The 27241-nt window shown below is 36.0% G+C and overlaps 1 protein-coding gene across 2 annotated transcripts in view; it reads left to right on the top strand.

Annotated features, from left to right (window-relative positions):
• Positions 1-27241, top strand: part of MRPL1 (mitochondrial ribosomal protein L1) — a 59625-nt gene that overhangs the window by 28015 nt on the left and 4369 nt on the right. For both annotated transcript variants that reach the window (XM_007455408.1, XM_007455409.1), the window contains one exon: positions 5191-5297. In XM_007455408.1, the coding sequence (XP_007455470.1) occupies positions 5191-5297 (107 nt within the window). The remainder of the gene's footprint in view (positions 1-5190; positions 5298-27241) is intronic.

The raw sequence follows: 27241 nt of genomic DNA, 5'->3' as shown, positions 1-27241 counted from the left end.
GCAGGAATCTCTTAGAAGTTTTTAAGGTGGGGGACTCTTCAGAGCTTTAATTTAGCAAGAGTTTGTAAGATGTATTGGCATGAATCAAAAGTAGAGGCAGGGAGACCAGTTCAGGTACAATCGCCAGAGACTAATAAAGGTAATGTTTAAACTAAAGTCTTCATAATGAGACTGGAGTGAAGAGGACAGATGTCAAAGATAATAGGACTTTGCACTAAGTAGTTAGGAATGGACATGTTGAGAGAGAGAAAGGGAAGAGTCAAATAATGCTGAGATTTAAACTTGGGATCACTCCTAATAAGTTGATGTCATTAATGGAAACGGAGTAGATTTGGGAGGAAGAATAACTTCATTTGCAGACATTGTTTCTTTTAGATGGTGCTGGATATCTGCTATAGATAGATGTTATTTCAAATAAAATTTTATAAGGTAAAAGAGCAAGTATTTTAAAATCATTTTAGTAGATTGGTCTTCAAATTTTAACTCTAGTTGAGCTAAAAAAAATCCTGTGAAAATTCTTCATACATGATAGCCACTAATGCTGATCTGAATTATAGATCATGTTCTATGCTGTAAGCAAATTCAAATGTACTCTTCAGTTTTGCTGTACTAGTGTTTTGTTTATTCTTGATAGCCTGCATCGAATAACACATCCTTTTGAGATATTGGACTGAGGTTTGACACTTTTTATTAGGGATTTCCAATACAGTAGTGTTTGTTTTCATGGAAGCACACTCACATTCTTTCCTAAGTAGGACCTGAAATTGAACATTATTTTAAAAATTAAACCAGAGTTGCAGTTGAATTTGAAAATAATTCTCATATTTTATTCTAGTTAAATTCAACCTCAACAAAGCCAAACAATATTAAATATAGTCAATTAAAACTGAAACTGAATACTGAATATATCTGTATTCAGCTCGCTCCTTGCTTTGCACGGTTAATTGGTTTTTCACAGAAATTAATTTTGTTACCTTTGCTGCTTTATCCATTCTTTGAATAACTCTTTTGGCCTCAATTTTCTTTAGCGTTGAGGTTTCTTATTACCATTTTCATTGCAAAATTTGGGACTGAAAGGTTTTCAGATAACTTATTTCTTTATTTCAAATAAGAAAAGTTTCTTTTGAAAATGTTTATTTTTACTAGTGGGCTTTGTTTCTGCTTTCATAATGAATCATAGCTTGTGTATACCATGGTCAAGTTACCTAGGTATGTTCTCCCCGCCCAGCCCCCCCAATTTGCTTAACAAATCATCTTGGAAAACCAGGCAGACCTTTCTCCTTCCCTAACTTTTTCTTTTCAGCCCCACACGATCTGCTTAACAGCACTGGCAAAACATTTGTGTTCTTTAAACATGAAGACAAATGATTAACCTGTCAAAAATGTGAAAACAGAATACACCAGATGTGCATTAGAACAAATGAAGCTTGTATTATGCATTTTTAGAGCTTATTCAGAATCTTGTTTAGGAACATTTGATACCCCTTACATCCAACAAAAGACGTAAGGGTAAAATAGAAATTATGTTTTGAGCAAATGGATGGAATTAAAAAACAAACAAACAAGCCCCTGCAGCTGAGCTCATTAGTTTCCCATTTTATCTTACATTTTGTTTTTCTAGTGGGAGTGGGTGTAACCAACTTGGCTGGATTGAATGTGCACATTTTGCAGCATGTTTAATGCTTTAGTTTTATTTGTTTTATTTTAATTGCTTATGTAACTATAGGCAAGTTCTCTATTTTTCCAGTGCACATTTGGCTTGTTTTCTGAGTATATCTTTTTTATCTCATTAAAAAAACGACATTTAAAACTTGCTTTTTAAAATTTCTTGGAAGAAATTGGCCTTCATTTTGCGTGTCAACTTAGCTTTTTTTTCTCCACAATACAAATGCCCTCTGAAATTCTTTCATATCTAATATAGATATATCTTATTGATATTTTTTTTCTTTATTCCTAATCTTATTTTTTAGCATTTACTAAACAAAAAATACTAGTACGAAAAATATCTTGACTTAATGGAATCAGTTTTCTATTACGCATATTAAGCCATAGTAGGTACTATGGCATATGTGGAAATAGTTGAATTCTTTTAAAGCATACTAAGTTGTTGGCAGGTAAGGGATATAGTTAGAAAACCAGACCCACTACTGTGTGTTCCTCTTAACACATAGTTCTTAGGATTGAACATCAGTGCTCCAGTTGGAGTCTTGTCAAAAGGATATTCCGGCAGACTTGTCCAAAGAGTATTCACATCTACTGAGTAGGACACTGCTTTCTGTATGGAAGTTGGTATTGTATCATATTTGAGAGTAATGGATATAAAATTATTGAAATCTAATGTAAATTATTTTTAACTCATAGATTGACATGCTGTACTTCAGAGTATTGCTTGCATTATTGAAACAATTTGATTATATAAAGAAAAATGCTGAAACACAGGGAATTTTTGCAGGGTAACCAATTTGAAATTTTTCTAAATTTCCCTCTCTCATGTGCTAGTTTAAAAACTATTTATGTGTGAAAGACTCCAATGATGATTAGGTATGATTATAATTATTATAGATGAATTATTGATATATTACAGCTGGTTCTGTTGCTCTCCTTCATTTCCCTTACTCCAGCCATAGTGGCCTCTTTGCCCTTCTTTATATGCACTAAGTGTTCTTCCTTCTCAGGTCTTTGGACTCATTGTCCCATCTGTCTGTAATGCTCTTTGCTAATTTGCCTGGCTCACATTCTTATTCAAATATCACATTAAACAGAGAGGCCTTCTGTAACCATCCTATATAAAATATTAATCTCCACTTCCCATTATCACCGGATTTCTCATTATTGTGGTTTTTTTTTGGCTGCGTTGGGTCTTCGTTGCTGTGCGCAGGCTTTCTCTAGTTGCGGCGAGCGGGGGCTAATCTTCGTTGAGGTGAGCAGGCTTCTCACTGTGGTGGCTTCTCTTGTTGCAGAGTACGGGCTCTAGGGCGTGCGGGCTTCAATAGTTGTGGCGCACAGGCTTAGTTGCTCTGCAGCATGTGGGATCTTCCTGGACCGGGGCTTGAACCTGTGTCCCCTGCATTGGGAGGCAGATTCTTAACCACTGTGCCACCAGGGAAGTCCCCATGTATTTTTTTGAATTATAGTTCTGTCTGGATATATGCCCAGGAGTGGGATTGCTGGATCATACAGTAATTCTATTTTTAGTTTTTTGAGGAACCTCCATACTGTTTTCCATAGTGGCTGTATATAATGAGATTTTCATATTGACTTATCATGGGAAGAACTGCTGGAGACACGCTGAGAGTGGTGTGTCTCTAGTGGTATATTCCTTATTGTATTTCTTACCCTTCAAATAAATCACATTTTCTAGGTACAAAATTGAAATTTTTTCAGGTTAAGTTATGGTATTGTGGAATATTAGAAGTATGTATGCAACTAGAGATTATCATACTAAGTGAAGTAAGTCAGAAAGAGAAAGACAAATACCATACGATATCACTTATATGTGGAATCTAAAATATGACACACATGAACCTATCTGTGAAACAGAAACAGAATCAGGGACATAGAGAGTAGACTGGTGGTTGCCAAGGGGGAGAGGGATGGGAGAGGGTTGGATTGGAAGTTTGGGATTATCAGGTGAAAACTGGTATATATGTAATGGATAAACAACAAGGTCCTACTGTACAGCACAGGGAACTATATTCAATATCCTGTGATAAACCATAATGGAAAAGAATATATATATGTATAACTGAGTCACTTTGCTGTAGAGCAGTAATTAACACAACATTGTGATTCAACTATACTTCAATAAAAAACAAATTTTAAAAAAGTTTAAAGTAAAACTAAAAAATATATTATTTTATGTGTTGAATTTGAGTTAAAATGTTAATGATTAAAGATTAGGAAGGTATAGTTTATGTTTGGAGTCTCCTCCATGATCCTTTGAAAATTCTTAGTTTTTACCTTGATTCCTTTTTTCTCCTTTCTTTATTCAGTTGCATCTTTTTTTCCACCCTAATGGAGGACAAAGTGACATTCGAATCCAATAAGGTCTCAATTCTTAACTCTTTCTTCCTGCCAGTTTCTGTAACCTTTTGTGCAGCAATGAGCTGCTTCCAGATTGTACCACTCACTGAGGTATTATTTCTACTGCTAGATCTTGCTACTTTTCTAGTTCCTTCCCTTCTTTATGGTAAGGCAGGTCAGACAAATTTCACACAAAGGTTAAGTAAAAAGTTCTTCAAAGATTTCAAGACTCCACTGTCAGCTTTTATCATGGGTTATTTTATAGGTTTTATTTTAATTTGTCATCAGTGTTTCTAAAGTATAAGCATCATCATTGTATATACTTAGTTATTACTGTACAATAATAATATCACAAATTTAGTGGCTTAAAACAACACACATTTATTATGTCAGCTTCTGTGTGTCAGGAATATGTATACAGCTAAGCTAGGTTCTCTGCTTCAGGGTCTCATAAAGCTACAATCAAGGTGTCAGCTGGGGCTGTGATTTTATCTGAGACTTGACTGGGGAAAGTTCCCTTCCAGATTCATGTGGCTTTTTGGCAGAATCCAGTTCCTTGCAGGTTTCTGGACTGAGGATCTCAGTTTCTTGACCCATGGCTCTCTCCATATGCCCTCACAACATTGTAGCTTGCTTCTTCAAAGCCAGTAGGAAGAGAGACTCCTCCAAGATAGGCATTGCAGTTTTATGTAATGTAATCAGGTATGCATAATCATACTGTCTCTTGCTTAGAAGCACGTTGCAACTCTCATCCATATGCAAGGGGAAGGGATAACACAAAGGCATGAACACCATGAAATGGGCTACCCTAAAGGCTCTCTGCCACAAATCATTTTTTATATCTTAACTTCGTTGAATATTTCTCTTTTATTTATTTTTATTTTCTTATTTTTTTGCGGTACGCGGGCCTCTCACTGTTGTGGCCTCTCCCGTTGCGGAGCACAGGCTCCAGACGCACAGGCTCAGCAGCCATGGCTCACGGGCCCAGCCACTCCACGGCATGTGGGATCCTCCCAAACCGTGGCACGAACCCGTGTCCCCCGCATCGGCAGGCGGGCTGCCAACCACTGCGCCACCAGGGAAGCCCTGAATGTTTCTCTTATTCAGTAATTTTTGCTACTTGTTTAGATGTAGTGATAACTTTGGATTTTCTCCTTTTCTAACCAGATTCCATTGGCCGAGACATCCCCAAAATGCTTGAATTATTTAAAACTGGACATGAAATTAAGGTAGATGAAGAAAGGGAGAACTTTCTGGAGACCAAAATAGGAACAGTAAGTTATAGTGAAAATTATTCAGTAACCCCTTTTATTTTTTGCTTAAGTGATTCATTAATAATTTATAACATACCAGCCCTTTGAACTTGTCCTTGTCAGTAGCATTAGAAGTGGCACTAAATATATACATAGATAATTTTTTTTATGAGTTGAATTCATAAATTTTAGTGGTGCTTTAGAATTCTTTCTTTTCTAGAGTTATGTGCAACTCTCTTTTACTTGTACTTTGCCTGATTAGTCTATTCTATGTTATTTTTGCTAATATTTTAAGCATTTGGGGAGTTGGGTCTAGATCTTACATGTACCTTATAGAGTATTGCATAATGCTGAGTCTATAGTAAGTATTTAATGCTACTCTAATGGAATTGAGTAATTTGCTTTATTTTAATGAATTGTTTCTGATTATCCCTGCTTGTGTTTTAAAAGCTGTTTGCCCACTTATAGAAGATGCTGGAAATTAATTTCCAAAGCCATTTTTGGGACACTAATATAGCTAAATCAGATTTTTATAGGACTGTGTTTCAAAAGATATAGTTTTTTGCTAATATTTCTTAATCCTACAGAATTTCTAACGTGCCTATTTAATGTATGTAATTTTTTCCTGTGTAGTAACTATAGGAATAATATTAATATTGTTAGCCAAATTTAAACAGTGCCTACCAAGTGCTAGGCACTATTCCAGACATTTTTCATATATTCTGTCTTTTAATCCTGAACCCTATAAGAGGTAAATTATCATCCCTAATTTATAGGTGACGGGATAGAAGCCCAAAGAGGTTAAGTAATTTTTCCAGTGTCTCACAGCTAGTATGAGGCATACTTGGTATTTAAACCTTGGGAGTCTCCTCAAGAGTCCAGGCTCTTTAGCCTGTCTTGCCTCATGACTGGAGTTATTTGAAGAGCTATTATTCCTCCTCCCATCCTACTCCTGAGAGCAATTCTGCATTATAGCCCACCACTAGTAGTCCAAACTCATTGAGCTGTACCTATTGTAAATCATCAGAAATATATAAAAGGAGCTTACCTAGTTTTATGGAAGGAAAACTTGCTTTAGAAAGGGGGCAAAGCAAGTTTAATCCAGTCAGGAATTGGGAAACCCCCCTTCGCCTTCATTATCATCAAAGCTTAGCTCTAATTCAGTTGGCGTTGAGCTCTGCTTGAATCTGATGTTGGAATTTCCTTGTTCCCAAAAGGCCCTTGGCAGTGTGTCTTGTTTCTCAGGGATGGCAACATTGCAATGTGAAACACAAACAGAAAACCAAACACAAATTTTAAAAGACTATTCTAGAGCTGTAGAGACTTGGGCTTGAATACCTGTTCTGCTACTTAAGGGATGGCAGATTTTAGACAAGTTTCTTTTCTTCTTTATTTTAAATGTTTCTTTAATTGAAGTATGGTTGATGTACAATATTATATAAGGTACAGGTGTACAATATAGTGACTCACAATTTTTAGAAGTTATAATCCATTTATAGTTATTATAAAATATTGTTTATATTCCCCATGTTGTACAATATATCCTGGTAGCTTATTTTATATGTAATAGTTTGTACCTCTTAACCCCTTACTCCTATATTGCCCCTCCTCCCAAACAAGTTTCTTAATGTTGTTGTGTCTCAAATTTCCTCATCTATAAAATTTATATAGTAATATCTATTTCACAATGTGGTATCAAAGATTAAATAAAATTTTAGAATGATAACACCTATTGTTACTGTTTTAGTTGGTCTGTTTAGGTCTGTAAAGTATCTTTATAAGACTCTTTCTTCCTAGATGTATCTTTTTTCTTAAGTAATGTTTTCAGTATATTGAGTAGTGTTAATAGTTTATATAGATCCTAACTCAGTGTATAAGAAACCATGGCATCTCATTCATTCTTTTTAACAAATACCATAGTGATTAAGACATGGGCTCCAGACCAGACTACCTGGATCTTTTAGAGATATAATGCTTTTTCTTAATGAAAAAGAAATTAATCTGTGTGTCTCAAGAGAATCTTTTCTGAGTACTATTTAAATAGTATAGTATAGTAGGAGGTTAAGAGAATGGGTTTTAGATTCATACGTGTGGATTCAAATCCTAGTTCCAGATTAGAACTGTGTTACCTTGCTCTCTGAGCCTCAGTTTTCCCCCATTCCCCATTTTCCGTATATGTAAAATGATGTTGATAATGATATATACTTTCTAGATTAGGAAGGAGTAGATGAGTTAATGACCTAATAACTATTAAACAGAATTCTACTTCTGGCTAAGATGGAGCAACATGGACCTGATTTACTCTCCCACCTAAAGCAATTAGCATTACCTTGATACCAAAACCAGACAAAGGAAATGACAGTCCAGCATCATTCATGAATGTAGATATTAAAATTATAAACGAAACTTTAGCAAATAGAATCCAGCGATGTGTAAAAAGAATAGCATATCATGACCGAGTAGGGCTTATCCTAGGAATTCAAGGTTAGTTTAACATTCAACAATCAATCATTATAATTTACCACATTAACACACTAAAAATCAAAAGTCATGTGATCATCTCAGTAGATACAGAGAAAACATTTGACAGAATCCAACACTTGTTCCTGACTCAAATGTCCCAGAAAACTAGGAATAGAAGTTAATGTCCTCAACCAGAAAAAGGGCATCTAAGAAAAAGCAACAGCTGATATCATAGTGATGAAAGGCTGAATGCTTTCCTCCTAAGATCAGGAACAAGATAAGGATATCCACTCTCACCACTTCTGTTCAACATTAATCTAGGGATTCTAACTGGTGTAGTCAGGCAAAAAAAAGAGGCAGCAGATTAGAAAGGAAGAAGTAAAACTCATTTTTCAAAGGATGACATAATCTAGATACTAGAACAAGGAAGTGAGTTAAGTAAGTTGAAGGATACAAGATCAATATACAGAAATCAGTTTGCTTCTGTATAACAGCAATGAACATTTACAAATTAAAATTTAAAACTAAGGAATACCATTTATAGTGGTATTAAAACATATGAAATACTTAGGGATAAATCTGACAAAAGAGGTGAAAGATCCATACACTGGAAACTTCAAAACATAGTGGAGAGAAATTAAATAAAGAAGATCTAAATAAATGATGGAATGAATCATGTTCAGGGATTAGTAAACTTAATATTGTTAAGGTGTCAATTATCCTCAAAGTAATGTATAGATTCAGTACATTCTCAGTCAAAATCCCATTAAGGTTTTTTGTAGAATTGACATGATTCTAAAATTCATGTGAAAATACAAGGGATCCAGACTAGCCAAAACATCTTTAACAAAGGACAAAGTTGGAGGTCTATCTGATTTCAAGATTTATAAAGCTACAGGAATTAAGACAATGTGATGTTGATGTCAAAAGAGACAAAACAATCAATGGAGCAGAATAGAGAGTCCAAAAAAAAAAAAAGGACAAAACACATATGGACAACTGATTTAAAACAAGATGCAAAAGCATTTTTAATGGCGAAACAAGTCTTTTCAACAAATGGCACTGGAACAATTAGATATCTGTATCTGATAAAATGAACTTTGATCCACACTTCATACCATATATAATTACCTCAAAATGTGTCAAAGACCTAAATGTAAAGCTTAAAATTATAAAACTTCTGGAAGAAAATGTTGGGTCAGGGAATAATTTCTTAGATATGACACCAACAGCATGATCCACAAAAGAACAAATTGATAAATTGTACTTTTTAAAAATTAAAAGCTTTTTCTCTTTAAAAGATACTATTAAGAGAATGAAAAGGTAAATTGCAGATTGGGATAAAATATTTGTAAATCATCTATCTGATAAATCCACGATATATAAAGAACTCTTAAAACTCAACAATAAAACAATCCAGTTTTAAAAATCAAACGATTTGAACACAACTCACTAAGGGGTGACAAACACATGGCAGACAAATGACAAACATATTGAAAGATGCTCAACATTATTGTAGTTGTTAAGGAAATGCAAATTAAAATCACAATGAGATATCATTACACATGTATTGGAATGACTAAAATTAAAAAGACTGATCATACCAACGTTGGTGAGGATGTGGAGCGACTGGAATGTTCATATGCTGCTGTGGGAATGTAAAATGATGAACCCCTTTGGCAAACAGTTTGGTAGATTAAGAAGTTTAATACCCACCTACTATATGATCCTACTACTTCACATTTAGATATTTACTCAGGAGAAGTGGAAACATATGGTTATGCAAAGATTTGTAAACAAATGCTTATATGAGATTTATTTGTAATAGCCAAAACCCAGAAACATTTCACGTGTCCATTGACAGGTGAATGTATAAACAAACTTTGTTATGTCTATACAATTGAATATTCTTTAATACAGTAATAAAAAGAAACAATTGATGCATGCTTTAACATGAATGAATTTTTTAAAAATCATGCTGAATGAAAGAAGCCATACAAGAAAGAGTACATACTGTGTGATTCCATTTATGTAAAATTCTGGCAAATGCAAAGTAATGTATAGTGACAGAAACTAGACTGGTAGTTGCCTTGGGGACAAGGTGACTGGGATGGGGTGGGGAGGAGGGATTACAAAGGAGCACAAGGAATTTGGGGGATGATTGACATGTTTGTTATCCTGACTGGTGATGGTTTGAGTGTATACATATGTCAAAACTTAATAAATTGACACTTTAAAAATGTGCAACATATCCCTTGGAATACTGTTTAGCAATAAGAATGAACAAACTATGGATACATGCTATGATGTGGATGAACCTCAAAAACATGCTTAGTGAAAGAAAGCAGGTGCAGAAACCACATTTATGTGAAACGTCCAAAAAAAGGGTGAAACTGTAAAGACAAAAAGTAGATTAGTGGTTGCCTGGGGCGAGGGGTTGGGAGGAAACAGGCATTAACAGTAAATGTGCCTCAGGGATCATCAGTTTTTTTTTTTTTTTTTTTTTTTTAAATAATACACAATGTATTTATTTATTTATTTATGGCTGTGTTGGGTCTTCATTTCTGTGCATGGGCTTTCTCTAGTTGTGGCAAGTGGGGGTCACTCTTCATCGCGGTGCGCAGGCCTCTCACTATCGCGGCCTCTGTTGTTGCGGAGCACAGGCTCCAGACGCGCAGGCTCAGTAATTGTGGCTCACGGGCCCAGTTGCTCCATGGCATGTGGGATTTTCCCAGACCAGGGCTCGAACCTGTGTTGTCTGCATTGGCAGGCAGATTCTCAACCACTGCGCCACCAGGGAAGCCCAGGGATCATCAGTTTTAAAACTGATTTATGGTGTTGGTTGATAAACGTACTAAAAAATCATTGAATTATAAATTAGAAAATGGTGAATAACGTAATATGCAAAATATGCCTCTATAAAGTTATCAAGTATACCTCAATAAAGTTGTTGAAAAAGGAATAAAAATCTGTCTACAATTGTATCTAATACAATATAACTATTCCATAAAAATATTTATTTTTATAATTATCAGAGGTAACAGATTTTTTTTTAAAGATTTCAAAGAAAGTAATATATCTTCCTGAAAAGTTGGCGATTTCCACGAGTGATGTTATTCTTATTACATAGTTGGAAATACTAAAGGTTTATTTTTGTTGTTGCTTTGTTTCTGTTGTTGCCACCTGTATGATACAAGGATTTGATTTAGAATGAGTGTGCAGATGAAGGGGCACTGACAGCATTACATGCCCATTCAGGGTCCGCCTCATTTTGGATAAAAGGGGGCTATCCAGAGCAGGGTCAACAAACGATGTACGGCCATGGGCCAAATCCAGTTGTGGCCTGTTTTTTTTTTATAACCTGTGAGCTAAGAATGTCTTTACAGTTTTAAATGGTTTTAAAAAACAAGCAAAACAAAGAATTTGCAGAGATTATATGTGGTCTACGAAGCTTAAAATATTTACTGTCTGGATCTTTAGAGAAAAGTTTTGCTGACTCCTAATCTAGAAAAATGTTTTGAGGGAGAGTGAAATGTATTAGTTTTGTGTTTTTATTTGCCTGTATAGGAGAGACTATCTTACTTTAGTTAAATCACCTAGAATTCCCTTGTTATAATTCTGTACTGCCACATTGCTTCAGGATCCAGTTCTAATACTGCTGTAATGTGAAATTGATCTTGAGTAGTTTAAGCTGGTTTTTCTTCTGTATCAAAGTGATAAATACAATCAGTTGAATGATCTTTCTTAATTATCTGACTTGAGGATTAGCATCTTGGGTATTAGAACTCATCCAATAATTCCTTTGTATATCAGAACTCAACCACTAATGCCTTTGTATATCAGAACTTTACTAATGCTCTTATAGCCAGCCAGTATCTAACATTTGTCCACATTACTTGCAGGTAAATTAGTTTCCTTCTTAATCTTTCCTACCATTTGTACCTATAGTTTACATATTCATGAAATTGTTTATGTCTACACGCACTATCAGATAAAATACTCATATCAGTGAAAATGTCATTCAGATGATATATTGAACATCATGCTGACAGAACAGACTATTATTGGAATATTTTATTTTTCAGTCTCATATTGCTGTTATGCAATCACCATTTATTTTCTCTCTTGGCATGAAGAATAAGTTGGTTGGGATAAAAGTGAGTTGCTAAGTGATCAGATTCAAGGGAAATGTCTTAAAGCATAAAACTAAAAATAAAGTTTACAGGGGAGAAAAAGCACATTTCTTCAACTGGACCTTAAGTTTTTTTAAAATTTAAATTATGACTCTTTCCACGAAATAGAAATGAAACTAAGGCAGATTCTCAAAAAATGAAATTGAGACATAATATGTCTCAGTAAATATATTCTAAATGGCAGTTTAATTTCAGGTAGTAATTAGATAATTTACAAATGATTAATATGAGTTTAATATTTAGAAAACAATATCATAGTAATAATTCTGCTGCCCAGATAAGCCTGTTGACATTTTAAAATTTTCAAATTAATGTATTCACTTGGTTAAATTAAAGCGGTTTACAAAAATGTATAAGGGAACACTAAATCCCATCTGTCTGCAATTGTTTTCTTATGGAACTCCTATTAGTAGTTTTATCTTGTGCTTCCAGAAATGTTACAGCCTAAACACCCTTATAAAAATATATATTATATATGGTGAATCAGTATTTTATTTTATAAAAATTTAATTTACACTAAATATTTCAAACAGTCCTTAAAAGTAATATTGAAAGCGAAAATTTTCATTCCTGGGATTTCACAAAATGAGAGTCAGAGTTAAGATTCTTGTCCTTTATTCATTATAAGAATGCTTAGTCAGGTGTATATTTTGACATTACACACAAAAAACTAAACAGTGTCCAGATATTATAGCAGAAACCTGCCAGAATAAAGACTTTGAAGTAATTTTCAAAGGGTGTCTGTTAGTATTTTATAACATACCACAAATCCATTTTATGTCAGCTATGAGGCTCTCAGAAACATGCTTTGTTTTTTCTCACTGATAGATTGCTTGTTTGATTTAAGAATCTTGGCCTCCAGCCTACTTTTCCAGATCACTTGTAAGTGTAATTGTAAGCCAGTAAGATTGGTTTTCTTAACTTGTCCTTTATTATAAGGTAAAAGTTCTTTCCAAGTTTCTATTAATGTTGACTTTCCCATTTTACAGAGGCACACATAATATCATTATATTTGTCAAAAACTAAAATGTTCTCTCTCTCTCTCTCTCTTCCTTCTTTCACTTTTGTTAATATTGACTGCTTCACATATTTTTGTTTTGTTTTGTTTTTGTTTTGCGGTACGCGGGCCTCTCACTGTTGTGGCCTCTCACTGTTGTGGCCTCTCCCGTTGCGGAGCACAGGCTCCGGACGCGCAGGCTCAGTGTCCATGGCTCATGGGCCCAGCCGCTTCGCGGCATGTGGGATCTTCCTGGACTGGGGCACGAACTCGTGTCCCCTTCATCGGCAGGCGGACTCTCAACCACTGCGCCACCAGGGAAGCCCTGCTTCCCATATTTTAAAATCAAAGGTGATAGTGTTGTTGTTAGGTTTCATTTGCTGCGAGTGGTGGAGATCAAGAGATAGAACTTTTCACTAGGAAAAAAAATTCTACAGCTGTAAAATACGGTACATTAGGACTTGTAGTAGGGAGGATTTATCAAGAAGAAAGGACATGAACTGTAGTTTAAAGGAAAATTTGGAATGTGCCTATTTGATGTATTTAACCTATCATAGTATTTCATACCATAATAAATTACGACTCTCATGGCCTCTTATATACACTCCTAAAAGAGCCTGTAAAATTTGACCCATGTTTCTGTATATATGTTTTCAAGTAGCAGCTAACTTTTATGTCTGAATCCAGTTCAATAGAATCTCACATATGTAGAAAATAGTTACTGTAGTTTTCATGGGTTTTAGACTTTGATTTTCAAATCAAGTCTAACCTAGAAATCTTCTGGGATTAATAAAGTTAGATAAAGTTTGAGGATAAAAATGTAGATTTGTGGTATAATGCACAATGGACCTTTTAAAGGGTGCAGTGTACTATAAAATCTACTCAGTTTCAGATCATTTTTTGTAGTTTTGGCCCCTTTATAAGTACTTTGGTGTCAGCACAGAAACTTAGTGGGATTTTCCACACTTTCAAAAGAATGTTTAGTGAGGACCTGCTATATATCCAATCAACTGTTTTTTTTTTTAATTGAAGCTGATATTTATGCAGATATTTGAGTTAGAATATGATTGAAATCCACATAAAACCATTTATCTAGGGAAGTATTACTTCACATTTCACTTTATAGAACATTAAAAATGAATAAGTACAAAGAAGAATGACTTCTGCATACCAGCTTTTATATTTACACAATTAAAATATCTACATATTTTTATTCTTAAATGCTTATAAAATCTCTATAGGATCATGTCCAGTCAACTTTTTCTGTTTAATTTTTCACTTCAAAGTAATTCAAGTATACATGTACATACAAGCTTTTAAAAATGACTTTTCACTGTAATATTTTCTGAAACAGCATAAAATCAGGAATCTTGATGATCTATCTTCATTTTATCTTAGAGCATTGGGGACTCCTTGGTTCATAGCACTTCAGAAAAGAAAGTCTAAAGAGAAATTAAATCATATTCATAACATTTTAGGTAAGAAAATAATGAAACATTACATATTTTCTTGGAATTTATTGCTTAGTAAAGCTTAGTTAAGCTCTTACTTGAAAGAGCTTAAGCTCTTATTTTTAAATACCCTCAATGTCAGCATATCTTTTTCCTCAGTTTTTTATTTTGGAAAATTTTAAATGAATGGAAAGGTTGAAAGAATAGTATAACAAACACCTATATACCCATCACCTAGATTCACCAATTTTGTCACATTTGCTTAGAAAAACTAGGATAAGTAGTTTGCTTAGAGAAAATAGTAGATATTCTTTTATATTTTCTAAACCACTTAAAATTAAGTTGCAGACATCATAACACTTCATTCATCACACTTTTATTTGCATATAAAATATGCAAATATTTTATATGCATAATTTATATGCATAGCCTAAGAATAGGATATTCTTCTGTATATGTTTTTTTAAATTTATTTTATTGAAGAAGTTGATTTACAATGTGTTAATTTCTACTGTACAGCAAAGTGATTCCGTTATACATATATATACATTCTTTTTCCTATTCTTTTCCATTATGGTTTATTGCAGGATATTGAATATAGTTCCCTGTGCTATCCTGTGTATGTTTTTTAAAGTACTTTTGTTTTTTAGTGTAGTTTGTAGAATTTATTGCTATTTTTTACTATTTATAAATTATTGATTTGCTTTTTCTTTATTATATTATCTTGAGATTTGTTTTGTTTTCTAATTTTCTAAGTTTTATATGAGGTTTGTGAGGTGTTTTTTTTCTTAATAAGAGTTTAAATTTGTGAATTTGCCTCTAATTACATGTTTGATATTTAGTTTTCTTGTCATTATTTTCTAAATAATCTGCCATGGGACTTTTTATTCTTATTTGGGAGAGTATTTTAAAATTTTGGAACCTTTTTTGACTTTTAAAATTTTTACTATATTCTAGTTTGACTGCCTTATGGTTGAAGACTGCATCCTTTTTCATTTCTACTTTTAAAAAATTCCTCGAGACTTTCATTGTGGCCCATAGTATAAGATTAATATTCTTTTTCCAAGTATCACATGGACACTTGAAAATAACATGTGCTCTGAGGCTTCCAGGTAAAGATGGATTGAATGCATACCACAGTAGTAACTGACTAGAAAATGTCAAATCTTAAGTCAGCAATGGAGAAAGCCAAAATATTAATATAATTTAAATTTCAGGATCTTTAAAAAGGCTAGGATCTGGCTCTAGATATCTCTGGAACTGAGTGTTAATGGTATGTGTGGGGATGGGGCAAGAACCTTCTGAAATAGGATTAGTTGAAAACTCTTGAAGAGTTTTACATATTTCATGACCCTGGGTAACTGCCCTTTCCCATGCTAGCAGATGGCGGGAAAGATTAAAACAAAGGTCTCTTACTGGGGGGAGATCAGGAGTTGAGAAAATTGAAAACAGGGCGATTAAGTGAATATATGTATATGGAATGTTGAGAAATCCTTCCCTCCTCCCCACCCAGTCCTCTTCCCTTACCTTGCTCTCAGAATTCTGGCCACCAATCTAGGCAGGAGATTAGATGAGGATTAATTCAAGAATAATTATGACAGGCTTTTGAGCGGCTTTGTAATATTTTCCTTCCCATTTGAACATTCATGGTGGTTTTACTTTTTCAGTCTCGGGATGAAGAAGTAGTTCATTTCTGGTACTTTGATGAAAATTATTTGACATGATTTAAAAATAATTGTTATTATTTGTAGGGTTTTTTTTTAAATGTAGTTTTTTTTTGTTTGTTTTTGCGGTACGCGGGCCTCTCACCGCTGTGGCCTCTCCCGTTGCGGAGCACAGGCTCCGGACGCGCAGGCTCAGCGGCCATGGCTCACGGGCCCAGCCGCTCCGCGGCATGTGGGATCTTCCCGGACCGAGGCACAAACCCTCATCCCCTGCATCAGCAGGCGGACTCTCAACCACTGCGCCACCAGGGAAGCCCTATTTTTTCCTTCTTTTAATAGCTCTCTGAAGTTTTTCTTTTCTGTTTTCTTTTTCCTATCTCCCTTTTTTTTCCTCTTCTCTGCTCTTCCCTACCTCCTTGTTCATCCACCTGCATGTTGGAAAGACATGAAAAATAGAATTAAATTTATGGGAAAATTAATGTGAATTAGTTGAAAGTGAATACCACAGACTAGTTTTTCAATGAAATACAACTAACTTTGATAACATAGAGTATCTAACCCAAAAATGTTGCTTGATAGATGCTGCCTCAGTTAATTATGCTATATAATTAACAAATCAGTGGTTTATATTAAACAGTGTTTTTAATGTAAATGTTCTCTAAAGATGTTTAAATATTTTCCTGTAATCTTAATTCACATTCATTACATCATATTCATTACATTCGCATTCATTACATCATAAAACTTTTAAAACATATCTGACAGTCTTTGAATTATTACTAATTCCAAATTAGTGGTGTCAGTAAGTTTATTTTGAAACATTGATTCCTCCTGTGAGTGGAGTCCTACTTTTCCTATTTATTTTCTTATATCACAAGACAGATTCCTACTAGTATCCTGTGAAATCAACTTAAGTAAATAAAAGAGTAAAGTATTCTAAAGAAACTATAGTTTCAAAATATGTATGCCACTTGTTCTGTTTTAGTTTAGAAACTATTGCTATTTCTTTTAATTTATTAATATTGAATTAGAACATAAATTCTTAAATAATTTGGATTGAGGAAGACTTCTAAAAACTTCATTAAATATAATTGAAATTTTGAAGAACATCTTTTAAATGTAATATAATAGCCTAGCTTTGACATGAATGGTTATCATAGCATTAAAGGAAAAACAACTGGAACCCTTTTACAATCATGTAAATATCCAGATTTTGAAGACTTGTAAATAACAATGCTATTGGCAAATCCAACTATTTTCTTAAAAGAAAAAAAAGCAAACAGGATAGGACATCTCAGATTTCTGTTTATAATAAATCATGCCAAGACCTGATTTAATTAGTGTTTCTTGTCTGGGTTTCAAATATACTTGGATCTTTGACATACTTAATATAAAGGCAGTGTCTTTGATGTGCTTTTTCCCCCCTCTTTTTAAAGTTGTAGACGTGGTCCATTCATAGGTGTGTATCACTATGTTTTGCTTGTGTAATAGTGAATTGTTTTGTGGCAAGAATATTGTCAACTTGCCAGCTGATGAAAGATGATGTATATGGTAACAAAAATAAACAAGTTCAGGGCAAGGGAATATAAACATAGTAAAATCTTGTGTTGAAATCAGAGCCTTCAGTTTTAGCGAACTGTTAGAACAGGAAAAGTGAATGTGTCAGAGTTCAGTTAAACAAGATGTGAGTAGTGTAGCGCATGGAAAATGAAGCCTTATTTTGAAGCATCTAGATCCACAAGTTGAGAAAGTGGCAAGCAAGTATTGCTTAAATCAATTAGATACAAACAATAGTTGGATACAAGGAGGCAGCTCATTGGTTCATGGCTCATTGCCACTTCCCCTCCTTTTCCTCCATTTCTTCCAGTTGATGATTAACTTTTCTTTTCGTTGCATTATTTTTGGTATATTGCAGTGTACTGTGTCATAGATAAGGAAATTTAAAGGTGGAAAATAAACTGTAGAATATAAAAGTCAAATTCTGTACTTTTTAGTTCTCAATAAAAATAAAGGAGGTAGACTGGCAGTAGATCTTAGATTTCTAAAAGTATGGGGCTAAGAAAGAGGAGAAAATAATGTTTATCCTGGACCCAGTATGTGCCAGCATTTTGCTTGATGCTTTATTGTGAGAGATGTATATTTATTTAACTGGGACAAATAGTCTTTGTAGTATTTTAGGGTATATCCATTGTATGGATTTTTATCAGTGTTCTTACCAGTAGTCATATTAGAATTAAAAATAGTTTATTATCATTTTTAGTTTTCTTATCTATACTGTCATGAAATCAGATGATAATTTCCCAGAACTTTTGGGATTGGAAGTGTGACTCTCCCCTTCAATCAGATATAAATAATAGCATAAGAAAAACCATACCATTTGAGAGAAACAGCTAACTTTGCTTTTTAATTCATTGCAGTAACTCAACAATGTAGTGATCATTGATCAATAGAATAACACATGATGAAAAATATGTGACGTAACATGCAGTAGGGAAGTAAACTGACTTGCTTTCCTTTGTTTGCCAACCCATTTGTTAATAAGTAATTGTCAGTATACTGCACACACAGCTTTCTTTTGTTAGCTTTATTTCAAAAAGCAGTGATAAGTATGATAGCTTTTACTGAATTCTCTCTTTATCCAAATCCTTGTAGAAGAAATTGAATGGATCTGAAAGATAATTCCCTGCGATTTTCATTAGTGTTACTTCTAAACAAATAATAACATTTAGTAATATAGTATTTACAGTAAACAATAAAACATCTATAAGATCCTATTATGAATTATTAAATATATTAAATGTAACACAAAATTACGGATTTTTCAGACAACTTTATCATGAGCAATGATGAAGGCTGCTTTTGCCTTACAGCACCCATAGATTTTGGTAAAGATATTGATTTGTTAAAGTGATGTAAAGCATAAATCATACTACAACTTGTCTTTGCATGAATTTTTTTGTATACTTGGAGATAAATAATGTATTCTAATACAGGAGTTGGAAAACAATGGCTCTATGGTCTGTTTTTGTACCACCTGTGAGCTTAGAATGGTCTTTTAAGAGGTTGTATAAAAAAAGAATATGCAGCAGAAATCATATGTGACCCTCCAAGCCTAAAATATTTACTCTTTGGTCCTTTACAGAAAAAGTTTGCCAACCCTAAAATATAAATATATAAAACATAAGCCTGGGAAGTTCTGGTTCCAAGTGAGATGGTGTTATAATCACATGACACCCTATCTCTCTCAGTGAGTGCACCTATTATAAAACCTGGACAGAATGCATGGAGCAGCTGTTTGAAGACTCTGAAAAGTCAATAGTAGCAGGTGAATTAGGGAAGACCAGAATTTGAAGTACCACCAAACTGGCGGTGAGTTTGCCATTTTTCCTTTTGTGTTGTCACATGGCCTGGTCTCAACATAGCCTGAAACCGGGAAGTAGACATCAATGCAGGCAGAGAGCCCCAGGAGAGCTCTAGGAGAAGCCCTCTACCTTAGGCTTGGGAAATAGAGATCATGGCTCCTAACAGTGACAGTGGGTACAGAGGAAGACACAGGTATCTAAAATTGAGAAATGGGGTTGCCTCACTTTCTGATTGGAGGATCTGTGGTCTCAAGAGGTAGGGGCATGCACGCTTTTCTTATCTTCTCTGTCTTCCTGCCAGTTGGCCCCCACTGCCAAAACAGTTGGAGGAGGTAAGAGGCAAAATGTAAATAAAACCTCAGCTTTCTGGGCAGAGTGCTGAAGAGGAGAGCCTCAGGGAACCAGAGAGTACTGGGGATATCAAGGGGCGGGGTACTTAGGAAAGGGATCTCATAAAAATTACGTATTAACTTCTGGAGCTGAAATTAATGGAGGTGACAGAGGAAAGAGTCAAAGAACTTGAAGGTAGATCATAAAAATTATTCAATCTAAAAGACAGAGATGAAAGATAGGGGAAAAAAAAAAAGACCATCAAGGCCCTATGGGACGATAACAAAGATCTAACTTTCATATCATCCGTGTCTCAAAAGAAAAGGAGGAAGTATTGTGCAGAAAATTACTTTTTTAAAAAATGGCAAGATTATGGAGAAACTCTCATACATTGATGGTTGGAATACAAAATAATACAGCCACTCTAGAAAACAGTTTGATAGTGTCTTGTAAAGCTAAATATACATTTACTGTAAGATCCACCAATTCCATTCCCATAGAGTTGAAACATTTGTGGTGAAATCAAAACTTAACGTTCACACAAATATCTGAACACAGATATTTATAGGAACTGTAGTGATAATCATCAAAAGATGGAAAAACCTCAGTTATCCTTCTATGAGTAAATGGATTAAAAAAAAAAAAAATGTGGTACATCCGTATAATGGAGTATGACTCAGTGATAGAAAAAGGTATGAACTATTGATAGACACAACAATTTAGGTCAGTCCCAAAAGGTTACATACTGTAACCTGAGTGAAAGTAGTCTCAAAAGGTTACATACTGACACCAAAAGCACAGGTAACAAAAGAGATAAATTGTATTTTATCAAAACAAGACTTTTGTGCATCAAAGGACACTATCAACAGAATGATATGGCAAGCCACTGAATGGCAGAAAATATCTGTAAACTATATATATACCTGATAAGAGACTTGTATCTAAAATATATAAAGTACTCTTATAGCTCAGTAATAAAAAGACAAAGTGAGCAAAGTTATCTGAACACAGATTTCTCCAAATAAGATATACAAATATCCAATAAACACATGAAAAGATGCTCAGCATCATTAGCCATCAAGAAAATGCAAATTAAAACCAAATGAGATACTGCACTACACCTACTGAAATGGCTGTTACCAAAAAAACAGAAATTAGTGTTGGCGAGAATGGGGAGCATTGCTGGTGGGGATGTGAAGTGGTGCAGCTGCTGTGGAAGATGGTGTGGCGGTTCCTCAAAAAATTAAACAGAATTACCATAAGATCCATCAATTCCACTTATAGATATATACCCCAAAGAATTGAAAGCAGGGACTCAGAGAGGTATATGTATACCCATGTTCATAGCAGCATTGTTCACAATAGCCAAAAGGTGGAAGCAACCCAAGTGTCCATCTAAGGCTGGATGGATAAACAAAATGCATATGTACATACAGTAGAATATTATTCAGCCTTAAAAAGGCAGGAAATTCTGACACTTGCTACAACATGAATGAAACTTACAGACATCATGCTAAATGAAATAAGCCAGTCACAAAAGGACAAATACATGATTCCACCAAATATTTGTCCAAAAGGACAAATATTATATGATTCCAAATGTGATATGAGGTACCTAGAGCAGTTAAATTCATAGAAACAAAGTAGAATGGTAGTTGTCAGGGGCGGGGGGTTGAAGGGAAAGGGGAGTTAGTGTTTAATGGGTACAGACTTTTAGATGCAGGAGATAGGGTTCTAGAGATAGATGGTGGTCAGAGTTGTACAACAATGTGAATTATGGAGGAAAGAAAACAAAGGTTACATATAATTATTCCATCTGTATGACTTTTTTTTTTTTTTTTTTGCGGTACGCGGGCCTCTCACTGTTGTGGCCTCTCCCATTGCGGAGTACAGGCTCCGGACGCGCAGGCTCAGCGGCCATGGCTCACGGGCCCAGCCGCTCTGCGGCATGTGGGATCTTCCCGGACCGGGGCATGAGCCCGCGTCCCCTGCATCGGCAGGCGGACTCTCAACCACTACGCCACCAGGGAAGACCTGTATGACATTTTAAAAGAGATGAAAAGTTGCCAGGGATTAGGAGTGGCTAAGAGAGGCCACATGAGGGATGAGGAAGAATTTTGGGGGTTCTGTGTCCAGTACTGTGGTAGTAGTTACTCAAATATATGCAGAAGTTAAAATTTATAGAACTGTACACCCCCAAAAAGGTTACTTTTACTGCCTTTCAATTCAAAAAATATAATTAAATATATATATATATATATATATATGTCTGTAACAACATAATTAGCTGTTAGGACCTATGGTGGTGGGGGGATGTGGAGGTCTGGGTCTATCCCTCCGTACCAAAAGTGAGAATGGTTTTTATTTTGTTTCAGGGAAACATGAAGAAATAAAGTATGCCTTGTCATTTATAGCATCTTTTATTTTATTTTATTTTATTGCGGTACGCGGGCCTTTCACTGCTGTGGCCTCTCCCGTTGCGGAGCACAGGCTCCGGACGCGCAGGCTCAGTGGCCATGGCTCACGGGCCCAGCCGCTCCGCGGCATGTGGGATCTTCCCGGACCAGGGCACGAATCCATGTTCCCTGTATCGGCAGGCGGACTCTCAACCACTGCGCCACCAGGGAAGCCCCATTTATAGCATCTTAAAGGACTGGTTTTATAGTTTAAAATGCTAAACTAAGACTAGTTGTTTTTTTTATCAACAGGTGATAACATGCACATAGTAATATTTGAAAAATACTGAATAGCATAAATAAGAATATAAACGTCATTTTAAAATTGCAATTGGTAACATTTTAGTGCTTTTCATTACTGCTCTTTCTCTATGCATGCATTTGTGTGTGTGTGTGTAGCAGAGCAGAAACCTTATTCAGAAACCTTGATGAAGGAATGGAAAAGGGAGGCCTTGAGCTCTAAAAACACCTTCTCCCTGAGGGGAGGGGAGTAAATGAATTTTAAGGGGTAGGAGGCAGGCATATCATCAGGGCTCTAGGAAAGGGGAGACTTCCAAGGCACTGTGCATTTATTTGCTGTCTTACTATATATTGAGTTTTCTATTCTCTTTTCCTTAAATACTCTTATCTTGAATATTCTCTGAAATCATTAAAATTCTTACAAAGTATTATTTTCATAGCTGTATTATGGATATATCTTAATTTATTCAATTTTACTCCTTTTCTTGGGCATTTAGATTGTTTCCAGTATCACTCATTATTATAACCATGATTCCTTTGAACATAACTTCACATAAATTCTCATGTGGACAGAATGCAGTCTATGTGTAAATGTACAGCTCTATTGAAAAGTCTGAATTTAATGGAGTACAAACATGAAATAGTCTTCTCCATCCCCTGATTCCAAGTGTGCCATGTACAATTTTTCTTCTCTGTTATGCACAGGCATGTTAGGTGACAGGCATAATTCTAGTGGCTCTCAGTAATTAAAAGTGCAGTGAGATTCAGTTCAAAAATGTGATCTGCTATCCAGAGATTTTCCTTGTTCAATTTGGAACCAGGCTTTTATAGCTCGTGATCTGAAGCAGGGAGGGCTTAGTAAAATTTCACTCACACCTTCTCCCACTCTAGACTGTGGAGTGCTGCAGTGACTTGATTCAGTTCTAAATACCTCACCCTACTCCCTGTTCCAGGCCTAACTCTTCTGTGGTAGAGGCTTAACAAAGGGAATAAGGGAGAAGCAGCAACTGCCCCATCTTATCTGCCTATATTTGTGGTCCCTACTTTGGTTGTTGCCACTTCTCTGGCCAGTGACCAGCTCTTACTTATTTGATGTCCTTCAAGCATATGTTCAGCAAGCTAGTATATTCTTCTGGCAGTGCCCCCAGCTCTACACAAGAGCCTCTTGGAGCCTTGCCTCTTGGCCTGCTTCTCCTTAGCATGGTTGTTGATTATGGTGAGAACTTTTCGGCCTTAATTGTTGGCATCTTTCTTTAAAATATAGGGCACGCACTACATGCCTTTTTTGCTTTCAGATTTAGGCCCTGGTCATCAGTCCTGAAGAAACTTCCAGAAAGGCCCCATGCAACATCTTGTTTCAAGTGCATATATAAAATTTATGGCAGTTGTTGAAACAGTTGCTAAGCATTATTCCTACTTTTATTTTAAATGGCAATGTAATTCTTAGCTTGACAAAACATTTTTTTGCCTCGTCTGCATAATAGATGCATTGTAGGATACCAAGTCTATCAGCACCCAACAAAGCTTTCTGTTAAACACAACAAAACAAAAATCTTTTCTGCTTTAGCAAAAAGTAATGGTTTCTTTTGCCCATTCACTTTCTCAGACATCCTTTGGTCTATCTTCCGCACCAGAGGTCTGCAAACTGTGGCCTCTGGGCCACTTCCAGCTCTCCACCTGTTTTTGTAAGTAAAGTTTTCTTGAAGCACAGCTGTGGTCATTTGTTTATGTATTGTCTATGATGACTTTTGCACCACAACAGCAGAACTGAGTATTTGCGACAGAAACCGTTAGGCCTGCAAAGCCCAAAATATTTACTCTCTGACCATTTACGGAGAAAGTTTGCCACCTCCTGTTTTACACCCTTCCTCTAAAATTCTTTCTAAAACGTAAACCAGAAATACCACTTGTCTGCTTAAAAACATTAAGTAGCTTCTCACTGTTGACAGAATATATTCTAAAATCTTTAGCTTTACATTCAAATCTTTTTATAATTTAGTGTCAAATCACTATGTCAAGTTCAAATTCAGGATTTCCTGTTATTCTCAGTGATGCAGCTTGAAGTCTAGAGTTACAAATTGGCAGCTTGCAGGCCAAGTTTGGCCCCCAGACTTGTTTTGTTTTACTGATTCAGCATTTAAAAACTAGATAATGTCACATAGAAATCCAGATTTCTAGTTGTTCTTCACCAGTCAAGAGTTCTGATAAACCGGCCTCAGAGCCCTCAGTGTAACATTCTGTTAGCACTCAATGGCTGCTGCCCCTTCCCTATGGAGCAGTGCTCTCCACCTATACACAGCCTGTGTCTCGTGGGTCCTGTATGCATATGCACTCAAACCCAGTCCTCTTCAATCATGCATGTTACCTGCTGTGGCCACTGTAGCCATTTGAGTTTGCAACCCTGAGCCTAGATATAGTGAGCTGCCTTCTTGTCACCTGATCCACCTGTTCTCACATTACCTCTTGCTGCTCCATCTGCCTAGAAGATCCTCTTTGTCCTTCAGAATTCTTCATCCTTTAAGACTCAATTTAAATATAACCTTTGTGAAGCCTTCTCTGCCAAAGTCAGTCACTTCTTCCTCTCTACCCTTGTGGCACTTTGTTCATTTGATTAGAGTAGCACCTGTCATGTTGTATTTTAGTGACCAGATGGTGAGCTCCTTGACGTTAAGGTTTGTATCTTACTCATCTTTCTGTTCCTAGTCCCCAGCATGTTGCTCAACAAAGAGTGAAGGCCAAGTAAATGTTGCTGAATTGTACGCCGTTAACATCTAAAAACTGGGAAGGTAGGAAAGGATTCATTAGGTGCAAAGAAAAATTCATATTTTTCCCACTTAAATGTATATTCTTTCCCTTTCAGTATTTCACTTAGTTTCCTCTTTTTCTCCCCTTAGTTTATAACCAACTCATTTGTGTTTCCCAGACAACTGATACTTTAATTTTCATTAAGTATTACCAACACTTACTAGCTGTGTCCAGGGTTACAAGCTAATAAATGGTGGAAATGGGGTTCAAAGTCACATTTCTCTGCCTTTAGAGCTCATGCACATAGCTGCTGAGCCACTCCTTATCATGTGCGTGCTTTTGAATAAGTTACAAAGTTTTCTAAGTCTCAGTTTCTAATTGTAAAAGAGGAAAGATAGGGCTTCCCTGGTGGCGCAGTGGTTGAGAGTCCGCCTGCCGATGCAAGGGACACGGGTTCGTGCCCCGGTCCGGGAAGATCCCACATGCCGCGGAGCGGTTAGGCCCGTGAGCCATGGCCGCTGAGCCTGCGCGTCCGGAGCCTGTGCTCCGCAACGGGAGAGGCCACAACAGTGAGAGGCCCGCGTACTGCAAAAAAAAAAAAGAAAGGAATGATAATGGTTCCCATCTTTTAGGATACGTGTGAGAAATGAATGAGAATATCTATGTAATGCTTAGAACAGTTTTTCTTAGAGTAAGCACCCAATAAATAGAGCTGCTCTAGTATTATTATTATTATTATTACTATTATTATTACTGCTGCCACTGCTGCTGCTGCTACTTCTATTACTACTGTTACTTAATGTTGTGTAGGAGATACACAGACTGTCTTGTCTTCCTTTTCTTGGTTTAGACTTTCAGGAGTCAAGGGAATTGAGTATTGGCCCACCTGCAGAAACCATTGCCAGGCTACCCTCTTTGTAACCCTAGAACATTGCACTTGGAAGGGGTTTTGGAGGTCAGGTGTTCTAACAAGTGCTTATCCAAAGCAGCAGTCCTCTCTGCAGTTCCCAGCTAGAGATGATGAGTCATCTAGAGGCTGTTACAACATTTACAGTGACAGAAGCTGGCCACTTTAGGTGGAACATATGATTGTTTAAAAACTGTGCACACACACTTTGCTTTTTCTTTTTATTTCTGTCCTCTGTAAAATGTAGAAAATTAAGTTGAATCCTTTTTCCATACTGTTGTCCTTCGTCCTTCAAAGTATTTGAGCCGAATTAAACAGCGACACTGGTGGTTCTCAAAGTGTAGCCCTTTTAACTTGAGCCCCTTTCCTCAGGAGCCTTTCTTCCCTCTTCCCCTTTCTTTTATTCAAAGAATCCTCGAAGACCCTAAAAGCATAGGCTAAAATTTTTGTGTGCCTGTGTGCATTTTTTCTGGTGCAAGTTTTGATAACCCGAAAAAAGTTTTAGAATCACTGTCTTAGACACTCTCATGACTATAGTTTATCCTGCATATGTCTGCATCTCAAAGGGACAAACAATGGTTAATTTTTTAGTTTTCTTATAATGGTAGAGAGTGATTGAAAACAAAGGTTAGGAATTGCATAGAAAGAGGAAAATCTGAGAGTTAAAGCAAAGAGGTATAGTTCAGCTGTATCGATTGAGCCACCTCCCTGACATCTTTGGGAAGTCTTCCATCTAGTCTGCTTAGGGAATTATTTCTGATATAATAAGGATGTTAAGCAGAAGGGAGGATTCAGTAAATCAGTCTTTTCTTAAAAACATTTATGCTGGGCTTCCCTGGTGGTGCAGTGGTTGAGGGTCCGCCTGCCGATGCGGAGGACGCGGGTTCGTGCCCTGGTTCGGGAGGATCCCACGTGCCGCGGAGCGGCTGGGCCCGTGAGCCATGGCCGCTGGGCCTGCGCGTCCGGAGCCTGTGCTCCACGATGGGAGAGGCCACAACGGTGAGAGGCCCGCGTACCGCAAAAAAAAAAAAAATTTATGCTACAGAACAAGGAATAACCCTTGCCCTGTAGTGGACACTTTAGCTAAACATAGGTACTGTTGTGACTATTATATATTCAAATACACACATATGTACACACACAAATACAGTGCTTAA

The sequence above is a fragment of the Lipotes vexillifer genome, unplaced genomic scaffold, assembly GCF_000442215.2.
Source record: "Lipotes vexillifer unplaced genomic scaffold, Lipotes_vexillifer_v1.1 scaffold749, whole genome shotgun sequence".
In the NCBI taxonomy this organism is placed as follows: domain Eukaryota; kingdom Metazoa; phylum Chordata; class Mammalia; order Artiodactyla; family Lipotidae; genus Lipotes; species Lipotes vexillifer.
Note: the sequence above shows the minus strand (reverse complement) of the source record. Positions and strands in the feature narration are given on the sequence as shown.